Genomic DNA, 20320 nt, shown 5'->3' with positions numbered 1-20320 from the left:
GCACACTTTTGGGCCCAGCTAGAAGATTCATTTTCAATTAAACCAGACAATTACATTTCGTTCATAAACAATAAAAGTAGCTTAGCTATTATATCTAACGTAAAATTCAATGCTTCCATTTTGAACTGATTCCTGGCCTGGATGGAATATATTCCCATGTCATTTAAATCCAAATTGTTGATTCTCAATATCGGCTTACAACATGCATTGTCAATTGAAAATTTTGATTCCTCAGATGTCAACAAACTCGTTATAATTTCGTCGCTATGTGTATTCAACCTACAAAACGAAACTTTTGACATCGTAATATTGAAAAATCATAAGTGGACTGCAAATCTTTGTGCAATGTTATCATCTTCAGATTCAACTGGAAAAACCAGGAACTGCAGAGAAATAATGTAATCTAGTTTGCAAAATTTTCAGTTTCCTCTACTCGTTTAAAGAAATAATTATTGGAAGTTGGTCGTTTAAATGTGCGGTGTTACTAATCGTGTTACTAATCCATAGACATAACGTGCATGGATGTTTTCACTCGTGCAGAGTATTCCAAAGCTCAAATACGATGTTATTTAAACAATTTCGATATACCATTTAAATTCAGGCAAAGGATATGCGGCTACGTCCACAACCCATTCCACTTCATCACCAATATGACACGTATAGTATCTATTAGGATCCCGAGTTGTTAGCCTGATGAAGGCATACAATAACCCATCTATAAATTTTTATCAATAATTTCAATTGAATTGTACAAAATGAAAACGCGCTATTCTTATATTCATACGAAACATCATGATCATACATACCATGCACCTTGACATACGTCTGTGAAAACTTCTCATACATAAACTTGTCAACTCTGCATTTGTAAATACCTTCGTCCTTGTAGGTTACGTTTGTGACTTTCAATAAGACCATATTTTCAACCATGTAATTTTCAATAATCCGACTATCGTTCCAGGTAGTGACTCTGTCGCTCTGAAATATCAGGTTGTTGTATCGAATTCAACTTAAACGGGTGGCGCGAATAAAACTTGCATATGAAGGTAAATACTAGTTGCTTTGGAATCCAAAAAGCATCATAGTAGTCTTGATCCCTCGAAGTAGTTATGATACACTTCAGGTATAGAGTTTCATCTTTTATTACGTGCAGCAATGTTTTATTGACAATAGTTGGGTCGAGCAGTATATTGCCGGCTAATTCTATAGTGAGAAAAATGTATTTCTATTATTCAATGACTTCCATTAATAAGTCAATTCTTTCTGTTTCAATTTGTTTCTTAGATTAATGGAACTATTTTATTAAAATCAAAATTACAAAAGAATTGTTAAATAAGAGTAAAAGAGCGTCTTCTCCGTGAAAGTATTGTGAAGAAGGTTTCGTAAAGATATATATAGACTGTGGAGACGATCATCGTTCAATAAGTATACTCACCCTGGAAATGTACTATATAATAGGCCTCTTGATCAGGAGCCATAATGCATTTGTAATCCCCAAAGGTTTGAAAGTCGAACGTGTTCACCGTAAATCCAATTTTTGGATCGAAAGTGTATCGTGGAACTACCTCATCGTTACCATTCTGCACAAGATATTTTATAATAATATAAAGACTTCTCGCACATTAACTGTACGTGCTATCAATCTTGAAGCCTGCGCAATTGTACCAGAACAAACAACCATTTATCTTTGTCCATGCTAGAACAAATCAATGCCAATCTTTTTCTGGTTAAACAGGGTGTCCCATAATTATGTTAACACCCGAAAAGAAGTGATTTCTGAGGTCATTAACGAAAAATACTGACCAATGAGCAATCCAAAATTAATTAATAAAAATATTTAATATGTCTTATTTAATAAATATAGAGTTAATTATGCCTGAAAACAAACCAAAGTCACAGCAATTGGTTACTGCACACTAATCGACTCCACTACCTTACTCAAGTTTACAAGAAATCTTACGCAATTTCGTAATATCTGTCGACTGTCTACTATTTTTTTACTTAATTTGGTAAAAACGTTTTGTAGCTTCAATGTTACATTGTTTCGTAAAGTTCATGCTAGAAAATTTGTTAAGCAATCAAATACCTCTTCTCGATTGAACTTTCTAATTCGGACTTCCGCTCGTGGCGATATTGGTCTACACGGAATGACAATAGTTTCGTCTAGATATGCCGTTATCAAATCAAAATTTGCTTGTTCTACAAATCGAACTGGTTCAGCTGAAACATAACAGTTGAACTCCTAAATTGCAGTGTCCTGATGTTACAAAGATAACTGCAAATGTAGTTCACTAAACATTTAGTTCACTAACATTGAGGAGTCTCCATAGTTCGACACTGATATTTCGGTCAATTTTTGCAGAAACCTTTACAATTTAATAGAAATCTGAAGTACACTTACACTTAACGTAGACATAAACCAAGCTGATTTCAGGGCCGTAATAATTATGTCTGGTAGTTAAAATGGGATGATATGAGCAACCATACCAACCAGTGTCCCCATAGAATGTACTCGGTCGACGAAAGTCGTACCAGTAGGTGCCATATTCATCTTGGGTTTTATTTATTTCGATGGGTGATGTATAATAAACAACTGTATAAGACTATTTTTAAAGCATATGTTAGAATCACTGTCTTTACTTTGTAAACTTTAACTTTATATTTTCACTCTGTAAAACAATATTATCTTATTATTTTATTACTTACAAAATATGTTCGGTTAGTTGGATACGTGAAGAAAATGTCCGAGTTGCCAGAGCAATGTAGACGCAGAGGTTCGCCTTCTTTTATAATAATCTGGTCAGTTGTCGATGATATATTTGGTTTTAGAGCTGTTGAGTCTGGAAGAAGATTATTCGGTCAATAACGAAATGTAATAATTCTCACAATTCGTCTAATAAATGAAATAAATAAATAAGATTCGACTGAGACGATAATTGGTTTATACGTATATACGATTACTTAATTCAATTCAAACTTATAGATCGAAGTCTATCTAAATAATGTAACATGTTAACCACGCAACTTTACGAATGGTGATACAATTTACTGAACGTCCGCGTTCTTAAGTTGTCTCATAAATCCCTGGAAATGAATTACGTTTATTGGAAATGGGTGCAAAATGAAACGTAATCTGGTACTGTTACTGGCACTTTCAGTAAAGAAACTGTCTTTATGTTACGACACGTGAAGAAGCTCATTACTGAACGAATCTTTAGCAGCGTCTGACTTTGGAACCCCGTAGATAAAAATTGTGGTTACCTCCATCTCTGATCTTGTTATGCTTGGACTCCACAGCCTTGAGATCATGAATCAACACATTGTATAATTTCATATGTTTATTTAAAAGGCGATTCTGAAACATTTATCTATTTTGCTCTCGGACAAAGAGTTCATTATGATGGTTATGTATTGATAATCCAATAGCGTTCTTATTTCGCGAATAAAGATACAGCGAAAGTCTAGAAATGTGTCAAAAGTTTCACCGTTTATCCCGAACCAATTGTACTATCTCGATCTTAAACGTTCCTATACTAATATAAGAAGAATTTTTGCTTCTTGTATCGTTTTACTACATTCCATTCGTTGACTTTGCTAACGGGAGAATGGAGTCTTCTTTGAGTATAGAAAATTGAAAAACATTCTGATTTGGTAATCTATGAAATCTGCATCACAAATCTGACTCTCTCTTGCAGGTTACAATGAGGTTGGGAATACGGTCTTGTAGAGATAAGCTACAATGCACAGAAATGCAATAGAAATAATATTCAATTTTCAACACTGTTGCTTAAAAGAACACAAATATGCAACATCGCACACATATTACCCGAAATTTGTAACGTTCGACTATTCTGATTCGACCATACAATATCTCAATCTTCACGTCATTTCTGCAATACTTTCAACGTTAAATATAGGACAAGCGTGCGCATAAATCACGCAATAACATTAGTAACGGAGTAATCAGCCAATGCTCCAAAATAGTCGGTTGCTTTTCGGACAATCAAGAAGCCGAGCACGGGTGAATGAAGCAGAATAGCAGATACATAGATCCAGGAACCAGATTTACTCTGACAGAATCTCAATGGAGATTATCTTAGTCATGTAACAAATATAATAAAGAACTGGTTTTTCGAGTTTTGTTGCTCACAATCACGTTGACTACATACTCGCGACGTTGCACGCCGAATGCTTCGTGGGCCACGGGTGGATGGATGTCAGATAAAGTTGCAATTACCTCTGCACAGGTATAAGAGAAGAACGACAGCAAAGAGGAACTGACGGTGGCGGCACAGCATTTTTTCGTGATGCTCTCCTTGGTGCTTCCTTTCTTCTATCTATCACTGAGAGCTTCGACTCTTTATATAATTGACAAGGCAACACGGAACGACATCGCACTGGTCTACTCATTCGGCTTCTGGAAACACATCACTCATTGGCAAGGACTACAGCCTTAAGGGCCCGGGTCGCCGCACACTATGACGAGCCACACATACAAGAAAACCATATACGTATATTAGTTTTAGGGGTGTCTATCGACTAAAACTGACGCTTTAATATGGAAGTATGCAGTTCACAAGTGGAAAATTTAGATTCCCGAAAGACTAAACGACTGGGCTTCGGTTGTAGAAATATCCGTTTTGCAGTTATTGCTGAGATATTTGCAATATTCGGCCAGAGTGGTGTCAATCTCACGAGCATGACGTCACAAGATGGCCGCCGCTAACAGTTTTTCGTAAATATCGAGAGATATAGAGCTCGAATCGAAAATTCACAACCGAAGCCCAGTAGATAAGACACGTACAAAGACGGTTATGTCAAGATTATGTCAAGGTTATGTTATATACCTGACGGTTGAGCTCGCTGTGGTGCAGCTTGTTGGTTGGAAGAGAACTGTGACGCTAGTAGTGAAAAATGTCGGAAGCTCGGGGTTGGTGCTTCGGTCTGTCAACTACTCCTGTGTCTTAATTAACTAAGAAATCAACTGAAAATACACTCCATTGCCTTTGTACGTGCCTTATCTACTGGACTTCGGTTGTGAATTTTCGATTCGAGCTCTATATCTCTCGATATTTACGAAAAACTGTTAGCGGCGGCCATCTTGTGACGTCATGCTCGTGAGATTGACACCACTCTGGCCGAATATTGCAAATATCTCAGCAATAACTGCAAAACGGATATTTCTACAACCGAAGCCCAGTCGTTTAGTCTTTCCGGAATCTAAATTTTCCACTTGTGAACTGCATACTTCGATATTAAAGCGTCAGTTTTGGTCGATAGACACCCCTAAAACTAATATACGTATATGGTTTTCTTGTATGTGTGGCTCGTCATAGTGTGCGGCAACCCGGGCCCTTAATGTGCTGTCTCAGCTGAACGATCGAATTATAGTAACCATCATTAGTAATCATCATTCGTCGTTATTTCGTATTCCGATCGAAGCTGACCGCAACTTTTTTTGTCAGTGCAATCCACTGAGACTTGCCGCATAGTGGTACCTTTCCTTGAAAATTAGTTTAAATTCATAACTTTGTCCGATTTTTATGAAAATCGACACCCTTATCTATTCATATGACTGATCTTGTATATGTTACAGAAAGTGTAATGTGCAAAATGCAAAACGAAAAATCAGACGTCACTCTGACATAAGCACTGCTTTTTATTTATTTGTTATGATTTATTTGTTCTAAATACTATCTTTCTGTGACGTAAACAGGTTTGCATTAAAGGGAGAGCATTTAGTTGACAATTAAATATTAGTAATTTTCCAAATAAAATTTTGAGACGATATATTTCTATAGTATTTTTTATATAAAATCGAATTATGTACAAATTAATTTTCCAATTTTTATTTCTGTGTAAGAAAAAAATGTTCTTTTGTGAAAACAAGTTCAGTAAACACAGTTCTTGCACAATTTTCTTCAATATCACGTACATAAATCATAGTACGTGATCATAGTGTTGTAGGTCATTAATTCGTTTTAACATAAACTAGAATGCCGTATCGTAAACAATAGGTGTTAATACGCAAGAAGTGACGATGACCATCAAAACTCGAAAGAAATGAACGACGAATCCATCAATCATAATATTTCTATCTTTGAACCAAATAAATTTGTTACGACACATTTTTTCATATAAACAAAATCAACGATGATATTTGAATGTGCAGAATAAAACAAACACCTACGCGTCAATACGCGTGATGCGTGTTAGGTATGGAAATACTTTGTCGGATTTACTGCCTTTGACCTATACTCTATACTATGTAAACATAAGCAGAATGTATAAAACTGATTTCTGTTTGTGAAAGATCTTTGAAACCTTTCAGTGATCCAAGTGTACATCGGAAGAAACAACATGCTGCAACGGATAGCAATAATTAAATTTTCAAGTTGAAATTTGTTCTATGATTTGTGTACGCGATTGTGTATGGATTTTGCAATCCAATAATTTTTCACAAAAAGTTTTGTTTGTTACTCAAAGATAGAAGTTGGAAAATTAATTTTTACACAATTCGATTTTGTATAGAAGATACTATAGAAATATATTTTTTCAAATTTGGAGAATTACTAGTATTTGATTTTCAGCTGATTTTACGTTAATTTGAGTTAAGTACATATATAAAATCGTAAGGGTCGTAAAAACGTGAATAGTAACAAAAATGATTAATTATTTTCATTTTCTTTTGATTATAAGAAATGATTCAGTTGGAAACAGAAACTTTCCGTATAATTCTGTTCTGATAGTATTATCTACGATAAGAAGTCGTAGAAACTCACTCTTCTCTCTTGCTGAGATATTTCCTTTCACGCGCTACTTGGAACGCTCAGGACAATAGATCCTGCGTAGAAATTGCTTTTAAATTAGAGTCCTTGTAGTCTCACCGACAGTTGGACCATCCAGGTTGATTGGAACCGTTATTAAGTACGGGATCATCTGCCGACATACCAATGCTCTGAAAATCTGTAGCAGTGACGTCACACTGCACTGAATCAGATTTCGAATTATGGTTAATAATGGCAAGATATGATAATTCCGCAGATTTTACACTATTGCACAGACAGAGAATAACAAGAAAGTAATTTCATCGTGTTAATCGCCGGAAGCAAGCAGTTGCATTAATTTAGTTGAGGTGATTTCGAATACCCAGTCATAATTTTAAATTGGCTAAACTGTGCAATAATTCGTTCGTTAGAGAATAAAAAGGACACTAGCGAACCTACTGTAGCGGCCCGGACGCTACCTGGTCCCGGGAAACTCTGACTTTCTTTAAAAGCCATAATTTTTACCAGGACTCTGTGCAAGCCTGCTTCTGATGGCTCTTTTTTAAACAGATCTGGCAACCAGACTCGTCCGGGTTAACACCGTCATCCCAGCGATGGTCTTTGACTCACGACAGGTCCGACTATCTCATTTACACGTACATACCTGATGGCCGACCTCGCACGATCAAGGGTTAGTCCAGTTTCAAAAAAGTTATTGCGTTTTAAAAGGTGTACGAACACTTTTGTGGGACACTGTACATACTTCGATACTGAGTGCTAATTTATGTGAAGAACTGTATATTTGTTCCTATCATACCCTAAATTAATTAATGGGTAAAAGATGTACGTTTCAAGATGCTTTTTGTACAAGCTCCAAGAAGGTTGGCAACATTCAGATCTTTGCCAAAATGTACCATTATCTTGAGTTCGCTGTCGAATGCACAGATATATGAGAGATTGGGACCACGGCGGACAATTTTTACCGCTACACTAGTAACCGTCTCGCATTCGCAAATACCTAGAACTTCCGCTTTCAAAACTACACTGAACGCGCTGATTTCCAGGTGTTTTCCTATAAATCACATAATTATTACCGAAAATTATTAGCAAAACCTACTCCGTTCAACTAACAATTTTATTAGTATTTCAACACACAGAAAATAGTTCTTATAGACCAAAATCGAACTTTGAGATGTACGAAATGATTTCTGAGCCGACTGTAAAAACTACATATTGTAGGAAATTAATAGGTGAAATAGGATGAACTCCAGCTGCCGATTTTTTAAATATAACTACTCTTCGACGTTACCCGTTTTACGAGATACGATTGAGGACTATTTCCGTTCAAATTAACAAAGTGTCTGCTTTGGAAGGTTCGTCAACCTTCCAGAAAGTTAATTTTTGTGCGACTTGACGAGAAGTTAGCTTTGATCTCCAGTGACGAGAAGCATAAAGCGATGGTAATCGCAGAAATCATATCGCTGTACAGTTATTTAATGTATTTCCTACCTCAGTACAGATATTGCCTTACAATGGTTATTTCTCAATTATGACGGTATATTTTTATATAACATTCAAACTTTGAACGTGTTTAAACAATATTTAAATTAAGCAAATTTAATACGCCAACTTCATTGAACTAATTCTGATCTGTTTTGAGAATTATACGTCTGAGGACGACTGTACTCAGCAATAAAAAGAACTTTTATTCAACGCAAAATATCGAGAAAAAATTTGTAATCGAAGCTTACATAATTTCAACTTTTCTCTAGGAAATTCCGATTTCTTGTTTATCGTCTATTGTCAAGTCCGGATTCAAACTCTCGACAGCTCCCTTCTCGAAATACGTAACAGCAGTCTCCATTAATTCCTGGACTCCTTCATTACCTGCAACACCATAGAAATTGGGGAAATTGTTGTGCAATCAAATGGCACGGCGTAATACCATAAACCGAAGTTACCCTATCACGGCGAACCTTGAGGGCGTAGTAGATCGACAGGTTAGCTACCACTGCTAAGATGACAAGTAAAATGATCACACCTACAGGAATGTTAGTTACTATCCTGGGTGTGAAATTTTTTGCTCAAATTATCTTTTATCGTTATTCGTTGCCGACTTTCAATAGATATTCTAATTCAAGTTTTTGCGAATTATTGGAAAACATGTATTTTTCATAGCTAATTACCAACTGAATACCGTCCTGGCAAAATTAGGTCGATTTGCAATAACTTGCATCAAAATAAATTTCCGAATATGATAAAACAGTAAAAGAGTAAATAAAATATACACAGTAAAATATTACTCTGATTTATAAATATAATATTAACTCCTAATCGATTACCTTAAACCAACTGATGCTTGGTTTCGACATTCTATCCGCGAAACAGTGAAAATCTACTCTCTTGCGACCTCGTGTTTTAAGGTCAATGATTATCTCGCCTTTCTTTAAATTGGTATCGGTTATAATAGGCGCATGTCCAGCTAAAACGAAAATAACATTATTCAACAATACATCATTGAATCTTTTTAGGAACTTGCATTTCCAATTACCTTTCACATCCAAGTGATATCCAATAGGTCAAATTACCTGTGGACATTCCTGTATAGATATATTCTTGCGAGTCCTCTATTTCGACGTTGTGTATCTTCAAAATTGATTTATACGTCTTTTCAGTTCGTTCAATTTCTTGGTGTTTGAAATGAATTATATAAAAGTAACACGATGTTAGCGGAAATATCGGAAGTGGAATAACCAAATTGTACTTTCACTTCTCCAATCAAAGATGTCCAAATAATTATGAATCGAAGCAGCCCAGATCAGCTCACAGTTGTCATCCTCTGCTATTGAATCCATCGTGAGAATGGTACCAAATTCTCCGACTTCATCTGAAAAATTTTGAAACACATTGTAGCATCTAAGCAACACGTATTTATGGGAAAATGTCGATGAAGTAAGAATTACGTAAACATCCTGATAGCATAGTTAATGAGCATTTAACGAGTCATATTATAACAAAGTTATACGCAAAAACTTATTTCGTCCCTTAATACTTTTATAACATTGTTCAATAAATTTTGTACGCTACCTCTAATGCAAAAGCATTCTGTTTTGTTAATCGTAAAAAGTGAATCTAATCTCGTTTTTACCAAAAACAGACACTATTTCAGTGACATTTCCGCAACTGACAGCTGCACGCGCTGCAGATGAGCTGGTCGGACATTTCAATGGTCGACTATACTGTAGAGAGCAGATGAGTCACAGTTCCATTTTCACTAAAGTGCTGCAAATAATTTAATCTTGATTTAATAAATCGGTCGCAGTTGATGGAACGTGTTTACACGGACTTCAATCAATACTGAACCACCGAGTCGGTCAAGATGACCTATATCATATTTTTCACTTAAAAGTTATTGAAATCATGAACTCTCATTTATGGAAAATAACTGAAACAATATCTTCATTCAAGCATACATTATAACGAAAATAGTGTAAATTCTAAATACAATCAGTCATGTATTCGTGTTCGGTGAAGTAGGTGTTAAAACATTGGGCACCGTTAAGTACTCAAGGACACCATCGTCGCAAGAAGGATAATTGAAGCATTTGCGGTAACTCCAGGTAATATTCGGCTTCGGAAACGCTGGTTGCGGTTCGAAAACGATTTGCTTACACCTTCGTAGGCGATGAAACAAAATATATTAGGAGTATCGTGACGTGACTCGCATTCAGCTGTTACCTGCGTTTTTACGTCGCGTTCAGTCGTGTGTTGTTCTCCGAAGCGCACGGTATAAAAGTGCAAAGTGCGATTTTTATTTCTTACAATTTTACAAGATTTCTATTTCATTCTATTTTATTCTATTTAATTCTATTCTTTTTAATCCTACTATTATATTCTACTCTATTTGAAAAAGGAGGTTCCAGAAATTGAATTTTTATTTTTTTTATAGAAATATGGTAAAGGAAATAAATAAAAAGCTGGAGGAGGTGCATATAAGTGCGGAGGGAGGAACCTCCGGCGTTGCAGCAAACGCCGTTTCAAACAACGCCGTTGGTGCTGCTGGAAGCAGCAGCAGCAATACGGAGACGCTTGACGATGTTCTAGAAAGACAGAGAGAGATCGCTGTGGCCTACAATTGCGGCAAGGCTGTAAGTATATGCAATATATGTGTGCAATAAAATGTATAGTTAATATATATATATATATATATATATATATATATATATATATATATACTACTGTGATCAAAAAGTAAGGTGAATTTGTTTATAAAATGTAAATTCTTTATTTATTCTTCCAAATCAATTTCATCTCCTTGAAAGTAATCCCCGTCCGATAAAACGCACAGTTTCCAACGCTTTTTTCCAGTCCTCGAAACAGTCGGAATGGTCTTTTTCCAGTATAGCCTTCAAGACCTTCTTCGATTCGGTTTTTATCTCCTCAAACGTGTCAAAACGGCGTCCCCGCATTGGTCTTTTGAGTTTGCTGAATAGCCAGAAGACGCACGGAGCCAAATCAGGCGAATACGGTGGTCGCGAAACGATATGAGTCGAGTTTTTGGCAAAAAAGTCGTGAAGAACCAATGCAGTATGACATGGCGCATTATCGTGATGAAGGAACCAAGAGTTGTTCGCCCATAATTCCGGCCATTTCAGACGAATAGCTTCACGCAAACGACGCAAACCGCTCAAATAATATTCCTTGTTGACAGTTTCGCCCGGTGGAAGGAATTCATAGTGCACCACACCACGATAATCAAAGAAAACTGTCAACATGACCTTGATTTTCGATCGACTTTGCCGTGGTCTTTTCGATCTTGCTTCACCTTTTGCACGATATTCGCTGGATTGGTCGTTGGTTTCAGGGTCGTATGCGTAAATCTAAGTCTCGTCTCCAGTAATGATGCATTTCAAGTGGTCCTGATAGTCAGACAGCAAAGTTTCACACACATCAACGCGACGCTTTTTTTCCAAAAAATTGAGCGATTCTGGCACCAATCGAGACTTGACGCGTTTGAGACACAAAACATCCTTTAAAATGGTTTGGGCTGAGCCAAATGATATTCCAACACTATCAGCGAGGTCTCTCATTGTCAATCGACGATTTTCAAGCACCAAATCTTCGATTTTTTGGACGTGGCCTTCGTCGGTAGACGTTGATGGTTGTCCAGAGCGCGGTTCGTCTTCAACGCGTTCTCGGCCCGCTTTGAACTCGTTGTATCACTTATAAACGTTTTTTTGTGCCATATTTTGATCACCAAAAGCCTCCCGCAACATTTTCAACGTGTTCGCACAAGAATATTCGTTCCACAAACAAAATTTGATGCAAATTCTTTGCTCAACAAAATCATCCATTGTAAAAATCAAAAAATTCACTTTTGGTTGTTTACAAAAACACGTGTAACTCGGAGATAATTAAACCTTTTGACAAATAGACGCTTTGCAAATGTTATAGACAGTCCTACCAACCTAGGAAATATATATATATACTTCTAATTCTGCTTTTATGTTAGTCACAATGGAAGAGTATTCTGGGCAAGTTGGCTCGGGGGCTGCGAAGCCAACGGTCGTAAACATGGTGGCTGCCAATGTAAGTAAATGTAAAATAATGAATGAAAAATACTTACATATGTATAATATAATAATATGTATAATAATAAATTGTAATAATAATATATACTTTTACGTTACAGAGAGAGCTAAAAAAGTTAATGAAAAAGACCATATATGCCCCCGAAAAAGGGGGCGTCGAAAAAAGGATGGAGGAAGACGAGGAGGGAGAGGAGGATACAAGAACAACAACATCAACAACACAAAATATGTTCTGAATTTTTATTAAAAGTATAATATATTTAATTAATTTTATAAAATATAATATAAAATATATTTCTGTTATTTATTTCCTGATATGTATCTAATATTCTTATATTTATCAACTAAATATGATATACCTAAATATAATTCTGTTATTTATTTCCTGATATGATGCAGGAGTTTCACAAACTACCGATTGTACACACATCATGTTATCAGTCGGCGTGTCCTCTCCATCATATGAAATGTGCGGTTTCCTTTTAATCATATCACTCCTTCTTGGTTCTGATAACATTCTTTTACTGTTATTTTTACTATCTGTAAACATTAAAAAGTTCTGATTTGTGTTCTATTAAATATGTAACACAATAATGAGCGTACTCATCTATGAATGTTGCAAAATAATTTTTGTTATTTATTGTGGAAGGAGTGATTGGACCGCACACATCCGAATGTACTATCAACAATAGTCTTTTTACATGATCTTTATCTATTTCCTTTTTACATGGCAATCGCACATGTTTTCTATTCAGCTTCGCATAAATTATTATTTAGTATTGTATTATTTACCAATTCGACATCGCTAATCATTCCTTTATTTCTTAACTTTAAGAATTTACTTTTTCCAATATGTCCTAAGCGTTCATGCCATAGTTCAAAATTATCTTTGATAATACTGTACATTTGGACTGTCTTCAGCTCCTCGAAACGTGTTGCTGAATCCGTTCTCTTCTATCTTTACTGCATTCCACATGTCCTGCCATGAATGCAAATCCATCTGTATTTTCAACATTTGCGTTTTGCTGCACACACTGCACTGTTTGTAATATTCTCCTTTCATGTCGTCATCGTCATTCATTGCGTCTTACATTGTATACGCGGTACTGAGATCACTAACAGTTAGAGCGCGGTGTGTTCTAACGATACGGCGATGGTATATCGCGGTATCTTTGATATACAGTTTACATCACCGTCGGTTCGCGCTGACGGAACCGGCGGAAACGTAATCTGATATTTTTGAATCTCAGTCCTAAGTAAACTATAGATTAATTTTCGTCCGAGGCTAAAGTTTCTTTTTTAATAATGAATAAATATATGGGTTGAAAATTTCTAATTGTTATTACTAACTCACAAGATCATATTTACCAAAAAAAACTTTTACCAAACAATTTATTTACCAAGAGAAGAATCAGTTTTCCGATTTTCTCACTCGTTAGATCTATCTATACCGCTCGACGCTTCAAACCAAACTGAGTTCAGCTTTGAAAATCTTTTCCTCCAGATTTAGACTTGCTTATTTATGATTATAAATCTCACTATACAATGCGTGCTATGTTCGCATACCGACCTTTCTTTTAGAAATTCGCCTTTGAAGTGCTCGGGCCGTCGTGAGCACACCTCTCAGGTTCTTGTCTGCCCCGCATGCCACCTTCCCCTGGTCTAGAAACCTAGCGCGTGGAAAAATATGTTCGTGACAATTGTTCGTGTCAACTAAGATGGACGTGCCAATATTCAAGTGAGCAGTTCGGGAGTTGGATATTTCGACTCCGAAAAGTCTAAGCTGAAGTGCTTCGGTTGTAGAAATGACCATTTTCTTATTATACTTGAGATATTTACAATATTCGACGAGCATTTTTTTCTTTTTTTAATTTAACGTGGAGGAAATCTGCTTGCCAGACATCCCCGCCCCGCCTGGGGGAGCGGGACGAGGGTAGTGTGGGGTTATACCCACTAAAACCTTCATGGCGACCTGAGGACGCTGATCCAATCGCTGGCGATTCAACGGAGAAGCCGCGGGAACTCTTAGGGAACACTACCGCGGCTCCCCCTCGCCTGGCCGGCCATCAAGATGGTAGCGACGGCCGACCACGTCACGGGAGGGGGGGGGGGTGATTCCTCCCCCCTTCAATCGGTGGCGCGAGGGGTTGCACCCCGCACCGCCCCGACCCGGCGACCGCGCGAAAGGCGACCAGGGCCCGCGCCCTCATCACAGCGGCCGCCGGGGGGGGGCGAGTATATTAGAGGATTATACTTAACCCTCGCCTCCTTGAGGCGACTCGACACCCCCCACTCCCAACAGGGGAGGACCTCTTCTGTTGGCGGGCGGCGGGCAATGAAACCAGCATGGTCTGGTACACTCGCCGCCCGCCTACTCTCAGCTGCCCAGGGGTTCTCGGCGTGGGCGCACACGCCGTCCCCGGGCCCGTCGGGCGGGATCGGTTTGTTCCCGATCCCGCTCGGCAGCCTCCTTCAGCGACATTACCTGTTCGCAGAAAGAGATTGCAGCCGCCCACTTCCTCGGGCTCTCCAGCATGGCCCCAACTAGGCTGGAGAGTGCGAGGTCGTGGCCGACTACCCGTTTTAGGACTCGGCGCAGCGCTGAAAAGGCGGGACATTCCCCCAGCGTGTGCTGCGCCGAGTCCTCCTCAGCGCCACAATGGTGGCACACCGTCGTCGTTTCCCGCCCGATGCGACACAGGTAGACACCGAAGCAGCCATGCCCGGTGAATACCTGCGTCGCTCGGTAGGAGAGCCTGCCAAACCGCCGCTCCCGCCACGAGGTGAAGTGCGGCAAGAGAGCCCCGGGGACGCGTTCGCCGGTGTGGGAGCAAAGCTCGGCACACCATCTGGCGAACACTAGTCGCCGGGCCCGGAGCTCGAAGCCCTCGACCATTTCTAGCTCCGGCGCCCCCCCCCCCCCGAGCACGGCTGGCGATGCTTGTGCGCCTATAAACATAAGCACGCACTGCTGCCTGAAGATCGAAGGGAAGTTCCCCCGCCAGCGCAAGCGCCACCACGGTGGACGTGGTGCGATATCCCCGTATGTGGCGGATGGCCTTCAGCCTCTGCAGCCGGCGCAACAATTGCGTGCAGCGTCGGATGGTCATCACGTGCGGCGCCCACATTGGAGCGCCGTATAAGGCCATAGACCGCACCACGCCCAGGTACAGGCGGTGCACCAAGGCTAGTATACCTATGCGTATCTTATCGTTTAGGACGACAGACGTACGCCAGCCAGAGCGCGAGAATTGGGCAGCTATTTGCCGACACTCGTCCGCAAAGGGTTAATAGGCTACCGGTCGGTAATGTGTTAACAAGAGGACTTAACAACGTACGAGGCTCCAGGGCTGCATACTCCGGGGTAAGTCCCAGCCTACTGCCCTCTTCACTTGATGCAGTTAACGCCGCAAAGGCCAAGTGGTCCACCTCTGCTGCGCTGCGGTCACTGGATAACGACGTCCCAGGGCCCGCTTTTTCACCCTCGCCAGACGCCGGCACTGGAAGTCCGACCTTCTGCTTTAGTATTGCAATCATTCCTTTTCGAATTCTGCATACTTGGTTTCTTATTCGGGGTTCCTTCCCCTAGGTTGCTTTTAGTTGTTTACCGGCTAGGGAGATCCTGTCAGGAACCGAAGTTCCCGCCGATATCGCTCCAGGCGTTATTGTGGCTATTTAAGCTTCCGTACCACATCAAGGTGGCGACCTCGCGAGGGGAACAGAGATATTAGGAAGGACGGGAAAATTAATGTTGATCTCGCTGGAATCTTGTTCAGCATTTTTGTAATTACGTGCAGTTTTGAATTTAGAACTTGTTTCGGCTATGATGCACAGTTTTCTTTGGAATTATTGGTTTTAATGTTTGCAAGAGATTTTTTGGTGAGGGATTCAAATGGTTTGATTGTTACTAACTCAGAGGGCAGGGGTACCTGAAAATCAGCAGATTTATAAACTTTAGGTTGTGCGTTGAAGTTTTGGAGCACAACGGCTCCTGGAGCGAAGGTTCTAATTCCAGCATGCTGAATTCGTTGGTATGAAGATACACCCTGAATTGGGTCAACGGTAGTATCAAGAGTAGGATTCACTGTTTCCGTTTCCTGCGAAGAATTGGAGTCCTCGGAGCTGGCGTTCATTAAGTCATTGTCACCCAATTCGGTGCTGTGCAGGAGTTCTGTTGCTCGGGTTGGCTAGTGAATTCTAATAGTTGGCTGAGGCCAGATCTTGATTGAAGTTTTCTTATTATCTTGTCATATTTATCCCCGGGCTTGTCCCGAGCGAACACTGATTGACGTTTCTTGATGTTCGGCACGACTGATTTTGGCGTTGAGAGCACTGAGTCAGGAATATGAATAAAAAGATTGGGAAATGGTTTTTAAATGAATTTTTAAGTGAATTTATAAGTGAGCGTATAGGGAGGTTGTAGTGGTGGTGCACTAAGGTTAGGAGGGTGGGAGGGGGGAAGAGAGGAAAAAGGAGCGATGAAGACAGGCAGAAAGAAAGGAGAGAGGTGAAGAAGAAGAGGAAGGAAGAGAAGGAAAAGAATAGGAAAGAAGAAGGAAGGAAGAGAATAGAAAAAGGGGAAAAAGTAGAGAAGTGGAAAGTTGAGGAGGGGGGCTGGGGACTGGGAGTGGGAAAGAGGGTGTAGGATATGTTAATACACGACACACACTGTTCGAAAAGCACTAAAAACTAATATAATATGTGGATAGATCTGAATTAAATTGTTCAGAACTATGCGAGATGGTGCTAAAAGCACAGTGACGTAGTTTTACTGCTAAGTAGACCGACACATGCTTTCTACTCGACGTGCGACACTGAACTGTCGCCCGGCCGAAAAAGTTATCGAGCGCAAAATGATAAGCAATAAATAATAGAAGAGCGCGGAGCATGAAGAGTGTGGGGTCTACTCGCCTCAGAGAGTCAAAGTCTAGTAAGAAGGAATGCACACAGTTTCCATTCGCGCGTTCACAATTCAACGGTCAAGAGAAGAAGGACTGCAATCACCCTCGTGGCTGGCTCGAGGGGCGAGAGCGCCGCCACGCGTTCGCCAGCGGAGGTTTAACCCTTTTGCTACGGCAGTCCGTTCCGCGGGAGTAGCGCCACTGAATGCGACGCCGCGCCATGCAGTGTGCACATTGCGCATCTGTAGGCTTCGATGTTCGCACTTACGTCTTTCAATGGTACTTTGGAATTCTCTTGTGTGTATACTTTTTTAAGAGTTATGTAACAACTGTTTCGTCATATTATATGAAAAACATAAATACATGAGTATATTAAGAGTATTCAGAAATTTACATATTAACCAATTTTACTATTATTGTAAATAAAAATACAGTTAAGGTAGTTAGATAACAAATTATAAAATAATTCTTAGTAATGTAACTCAGTATGGTAAATTCTAAAGGATGGTTCCACGCAGAGACCAACATTACAATCTTTACACTCATATCGAGACTCGCGTCTTTTGTCGTTCGCCATGCAGACGACGCACCTTTTATTTCGGTTTTTTCTTGATGGTTTATAGAGTGAAGGAAAATTCCGTTCTATTAGCCGTAGTGGATTGTTGTTGCCTCTTTGATGATGATAAGAAATATTCATGTGATATTTTTGCAGTATTTCTCGGATTCCCCCCCGTGTCCGCTACCTTGTCGTGGTGGGGGGGCTTCGTGCCCTAATGATCCTCAAGGCTGTGCCGGCGGGGATTTTATTCCCTGGCAGGTTCTACCTAGCCGGAGTGGCTTGAGGTGAGGGGCCAACTAAAGTCGGACACATACCGTAAACCTGTGGTCATGTTTTACAGGAACGGGGGTCTTGCCTTAACCGGCCGGACCGCGAGGATGACAACCTCTCTAAAAAATCCCTAGCCCCACGCAGTGTTGCGCGGTGAAGAGGGCGTAGCTGGAGTAAGCGCCAGCTATGGTTGGTGGGTGCACCAATCGTTAGCGGACAACCCCGGGGTACCTGGCGACCCCCCGGGCGTATTAGCCTTCCCCGGGTATGGCGGCTCTACCCGGGGTGACCTCTTTTCCGACCATTCTCGTGGGATCAACTATGGATTGTTCACAAATTAAAAAAACCGGGGTGGGGGGAAGCGAGAGGGAGAAGGAGGCGCGCGTGGCTAGCGTGCGCCTCGAGCGCATGGATGGGTCGGTGTTGCGGGAACTTCCCGCAACACGCGGCAGAGAGAGGTCCGCTGTGGACCTTGGCGAGTGCGATGGGGGAGAGGAGTCCGACCACTCGGTCTCCTCTCACCGCTCTTCGCAGAGCGCCCCTGGCTCCTCAACAGGGAGGAAGAGGGGAAGACCGCCGACTACTGGTCAGTATGTTGGCCTCTATGAGGCGAAACGTAAGCTGACGGAGGCCAACAGGGGCCTCATCGCGGCAATTTTTGACCCGGTGGCCCCGGGGCCGCAGCCCGGGAGATCGGTCGACCCGCTTCCGGACGAGGTGGAAATCGCTGCGAATCTTCGCAGCCGTCCGACGCGGGAGATAGCGGCGTCGATAATGGAGAGCCTGGCCGAAGTGGCCAAGATCTCTAATGCGACAAGGGAGTTGCGGCCAGTCACGGTGCGGATCCTGCAAGCGGCGGCCCTGAACAGCCGGGCGGGCGTTGCGGAGCTGACAATGAGGTCAGCTTCCGACGCCACCCGGCTGTTAGAATCGGAAAACGCTCTCCTTAGGGAGCAGATGGCGGAGTTGCGGACCGAGGTGGCCCGACTCCGTCAGGCGGTGGAAACGAGGCCGGCAGCAGTCGAGATGCCTCCGCCGCCGGCCCCTGAGGGGGGCACAGGGCCGCTGCTGAGCGCCGGCGCCCGGGGGCCCCAACGCCCTGGGCGAGGGAGGCCCTTGCCGGCGTCCGCAGCGGTGCCAGAAAATTTGCTGGCACAGATCGGCTCCCTGATCGATGCCAAGCTGGCATCGTTCAGGAGGGAGCTGATCCCGCGGGTGCAGGATCCGCGGTCGGTGCCACCCGTGCCATCCACCCCCAGCCTGTCGATAGACAGGAAAGGGGGGAAAAAGGGTGGCAATAGAGGAGGGGCTGCGGCCGCTAAGGCAGCACAGATGCAGCCCCCACAGCAGAGGGCTGCCTCTGCTGTTGCGCCGCCCTCCACCGCACCTCCAACTGAGGTGTGGTCGAAGGTTGTTGGCCGAAAGGCCAAAAAGGCGGCTGCCGCAGTTAAACCTGCGGCGGCTGCCAAGGCCTCTTCGACCGGGAGGGTGGCGAAACGGGTGGCACCGGCTGCCTCCAAGAGGGCTCCCCTGCCGCCGCGTCCGCCCCGCACGGCTGCCGTCACGATAACGGTACCCGCCGGCGGGGCTATGACGTATGCCGAGGCAATGGCCACTGCCAGGTCAAAAGTTGACCTGGCAGAGATTGGCATTGTCTCGATGAAGCCGAGGAGGGCGGTGACGGGGGCTCTAATTTTGGAGATCCCCGGCGCCGACGGGGCTGCCAAAGCCACCGCCCTTGCCACGAAAGTGGCCGAAGCGCTGGCAGGCACCGGCGTGAAGGTCGCGCGCCCGGTAAAGAAGACCGACCTTAGGGTGCGCGGCCTGGTCGATTCGACCACGCCGGCTGAGGTTGCCGCGGCAGTTGCCCGTGTGGGAGGGTGCGACGAGGGGGAGGTGAGGACCGGCGAAATCCGGTCTTCCCCCTCGGGACTTGGCACCCTTTGGGTCCAGTGCCCTACTGCGGCTGCACGCAAAGTTGCGGTTGCGGGAAGGCTTACTGTGGGCTGGACCCAGGCGACGGTCGAGGCACTCAGCGCCCGGCCCCTGCAGTGCTATCGCTGCCTTGGCCTAGGCCACACTAGGCAGCGATGCACTGCGGCCGAGGACCGGTCCGAATGCTGCTTCGGATGCGGCAGTCTGGACCACAAGGTGGCTGGCTGCACGGCGAAACCTAACTGCCCGCTCTGTGCGGGAGCAGGCAAGCCGGCCGGCCACCGCCTCGGTAGCCGG

General features: G+C 42.3%; 1 protein-coding gene across 1 annotated transcript; it reads right to left on the bottom strand.

Moving 5' to 3' along the window:
• Positions 1-50: 50 nt before the first annotated feature.
• LOC117221762 (platelet-derived growth factor receptor alpha-like) lies at positions 51-4310 on the bottom strand. Its single transcript, XM_076527985.1, has 9 exons — positions 4238-4310; positions 2707-2840; positions 2402-2603; positions 2087-2220; positions 1436-1580; positions 1055-1203; positions 807-978; positions 589-715; positions 51-279 (listed from the first exon to the last, which is right to left on the bottom strand). Exons 1-9 carry the CDS (start codon positions 4296-4298, stop codon positions 51-53), a joined length of 1353 nt encoding a protein of 450 aa, XP_076384100.1. The 5' UTR covers positions 4299-4310.
• Between the last annotated feature and the right edge of the window lie 16010 nt (positions 4311-20320).

Source organism: Megalopta genalis, unplaced genomic scaffold, assembly GCF_051020955.1.
Source record: "Megalopta genalis isolate 19385.01 unplaced genomic scaffold, iyMegGena1_principal scaffold0070, whole genome shotgun sequence".
Classification (NCBI taxonomy): Eukaryota; Metazoa; Arthropoda; class Insecta; order Hymenoptera; family Halictidae; genus Megalopta; species Megalopta genalis.
The sequence above is the reverse complement of the archived record's forward strand: the minus strand, read 5'-3'. Positions and strand labels throughout refer to the sequence as shown.

What these genes read in the sequence shown, in the direction of transcription:
- LOC117221762 (XM_076527985.1), bottom strand. Translation starts at nt 4,298, where the DNA reads ATGCTGTGCCGCCACCGTCAGTTCCTCTTTGCTGTCGTTCTTCTCTTA. An exon ending in GAAAGTTCAATCGAGAAGAG is followed by an intron (nt 1,581 to 2,086) that starts GTATTTGATTGC and finishes TATCTTGTGCAG; the next exon opens with AATGGTAACGATGAGGTAGT. An exon ending in TTTGGATTCCAAAGCAACTA is followed by an intron (nt 979 to 1,054) that starts GTATTTACCTTC and finishes CTGATATTTCAG; the next exon opens with AGCGACAGAGTCACTACCTG.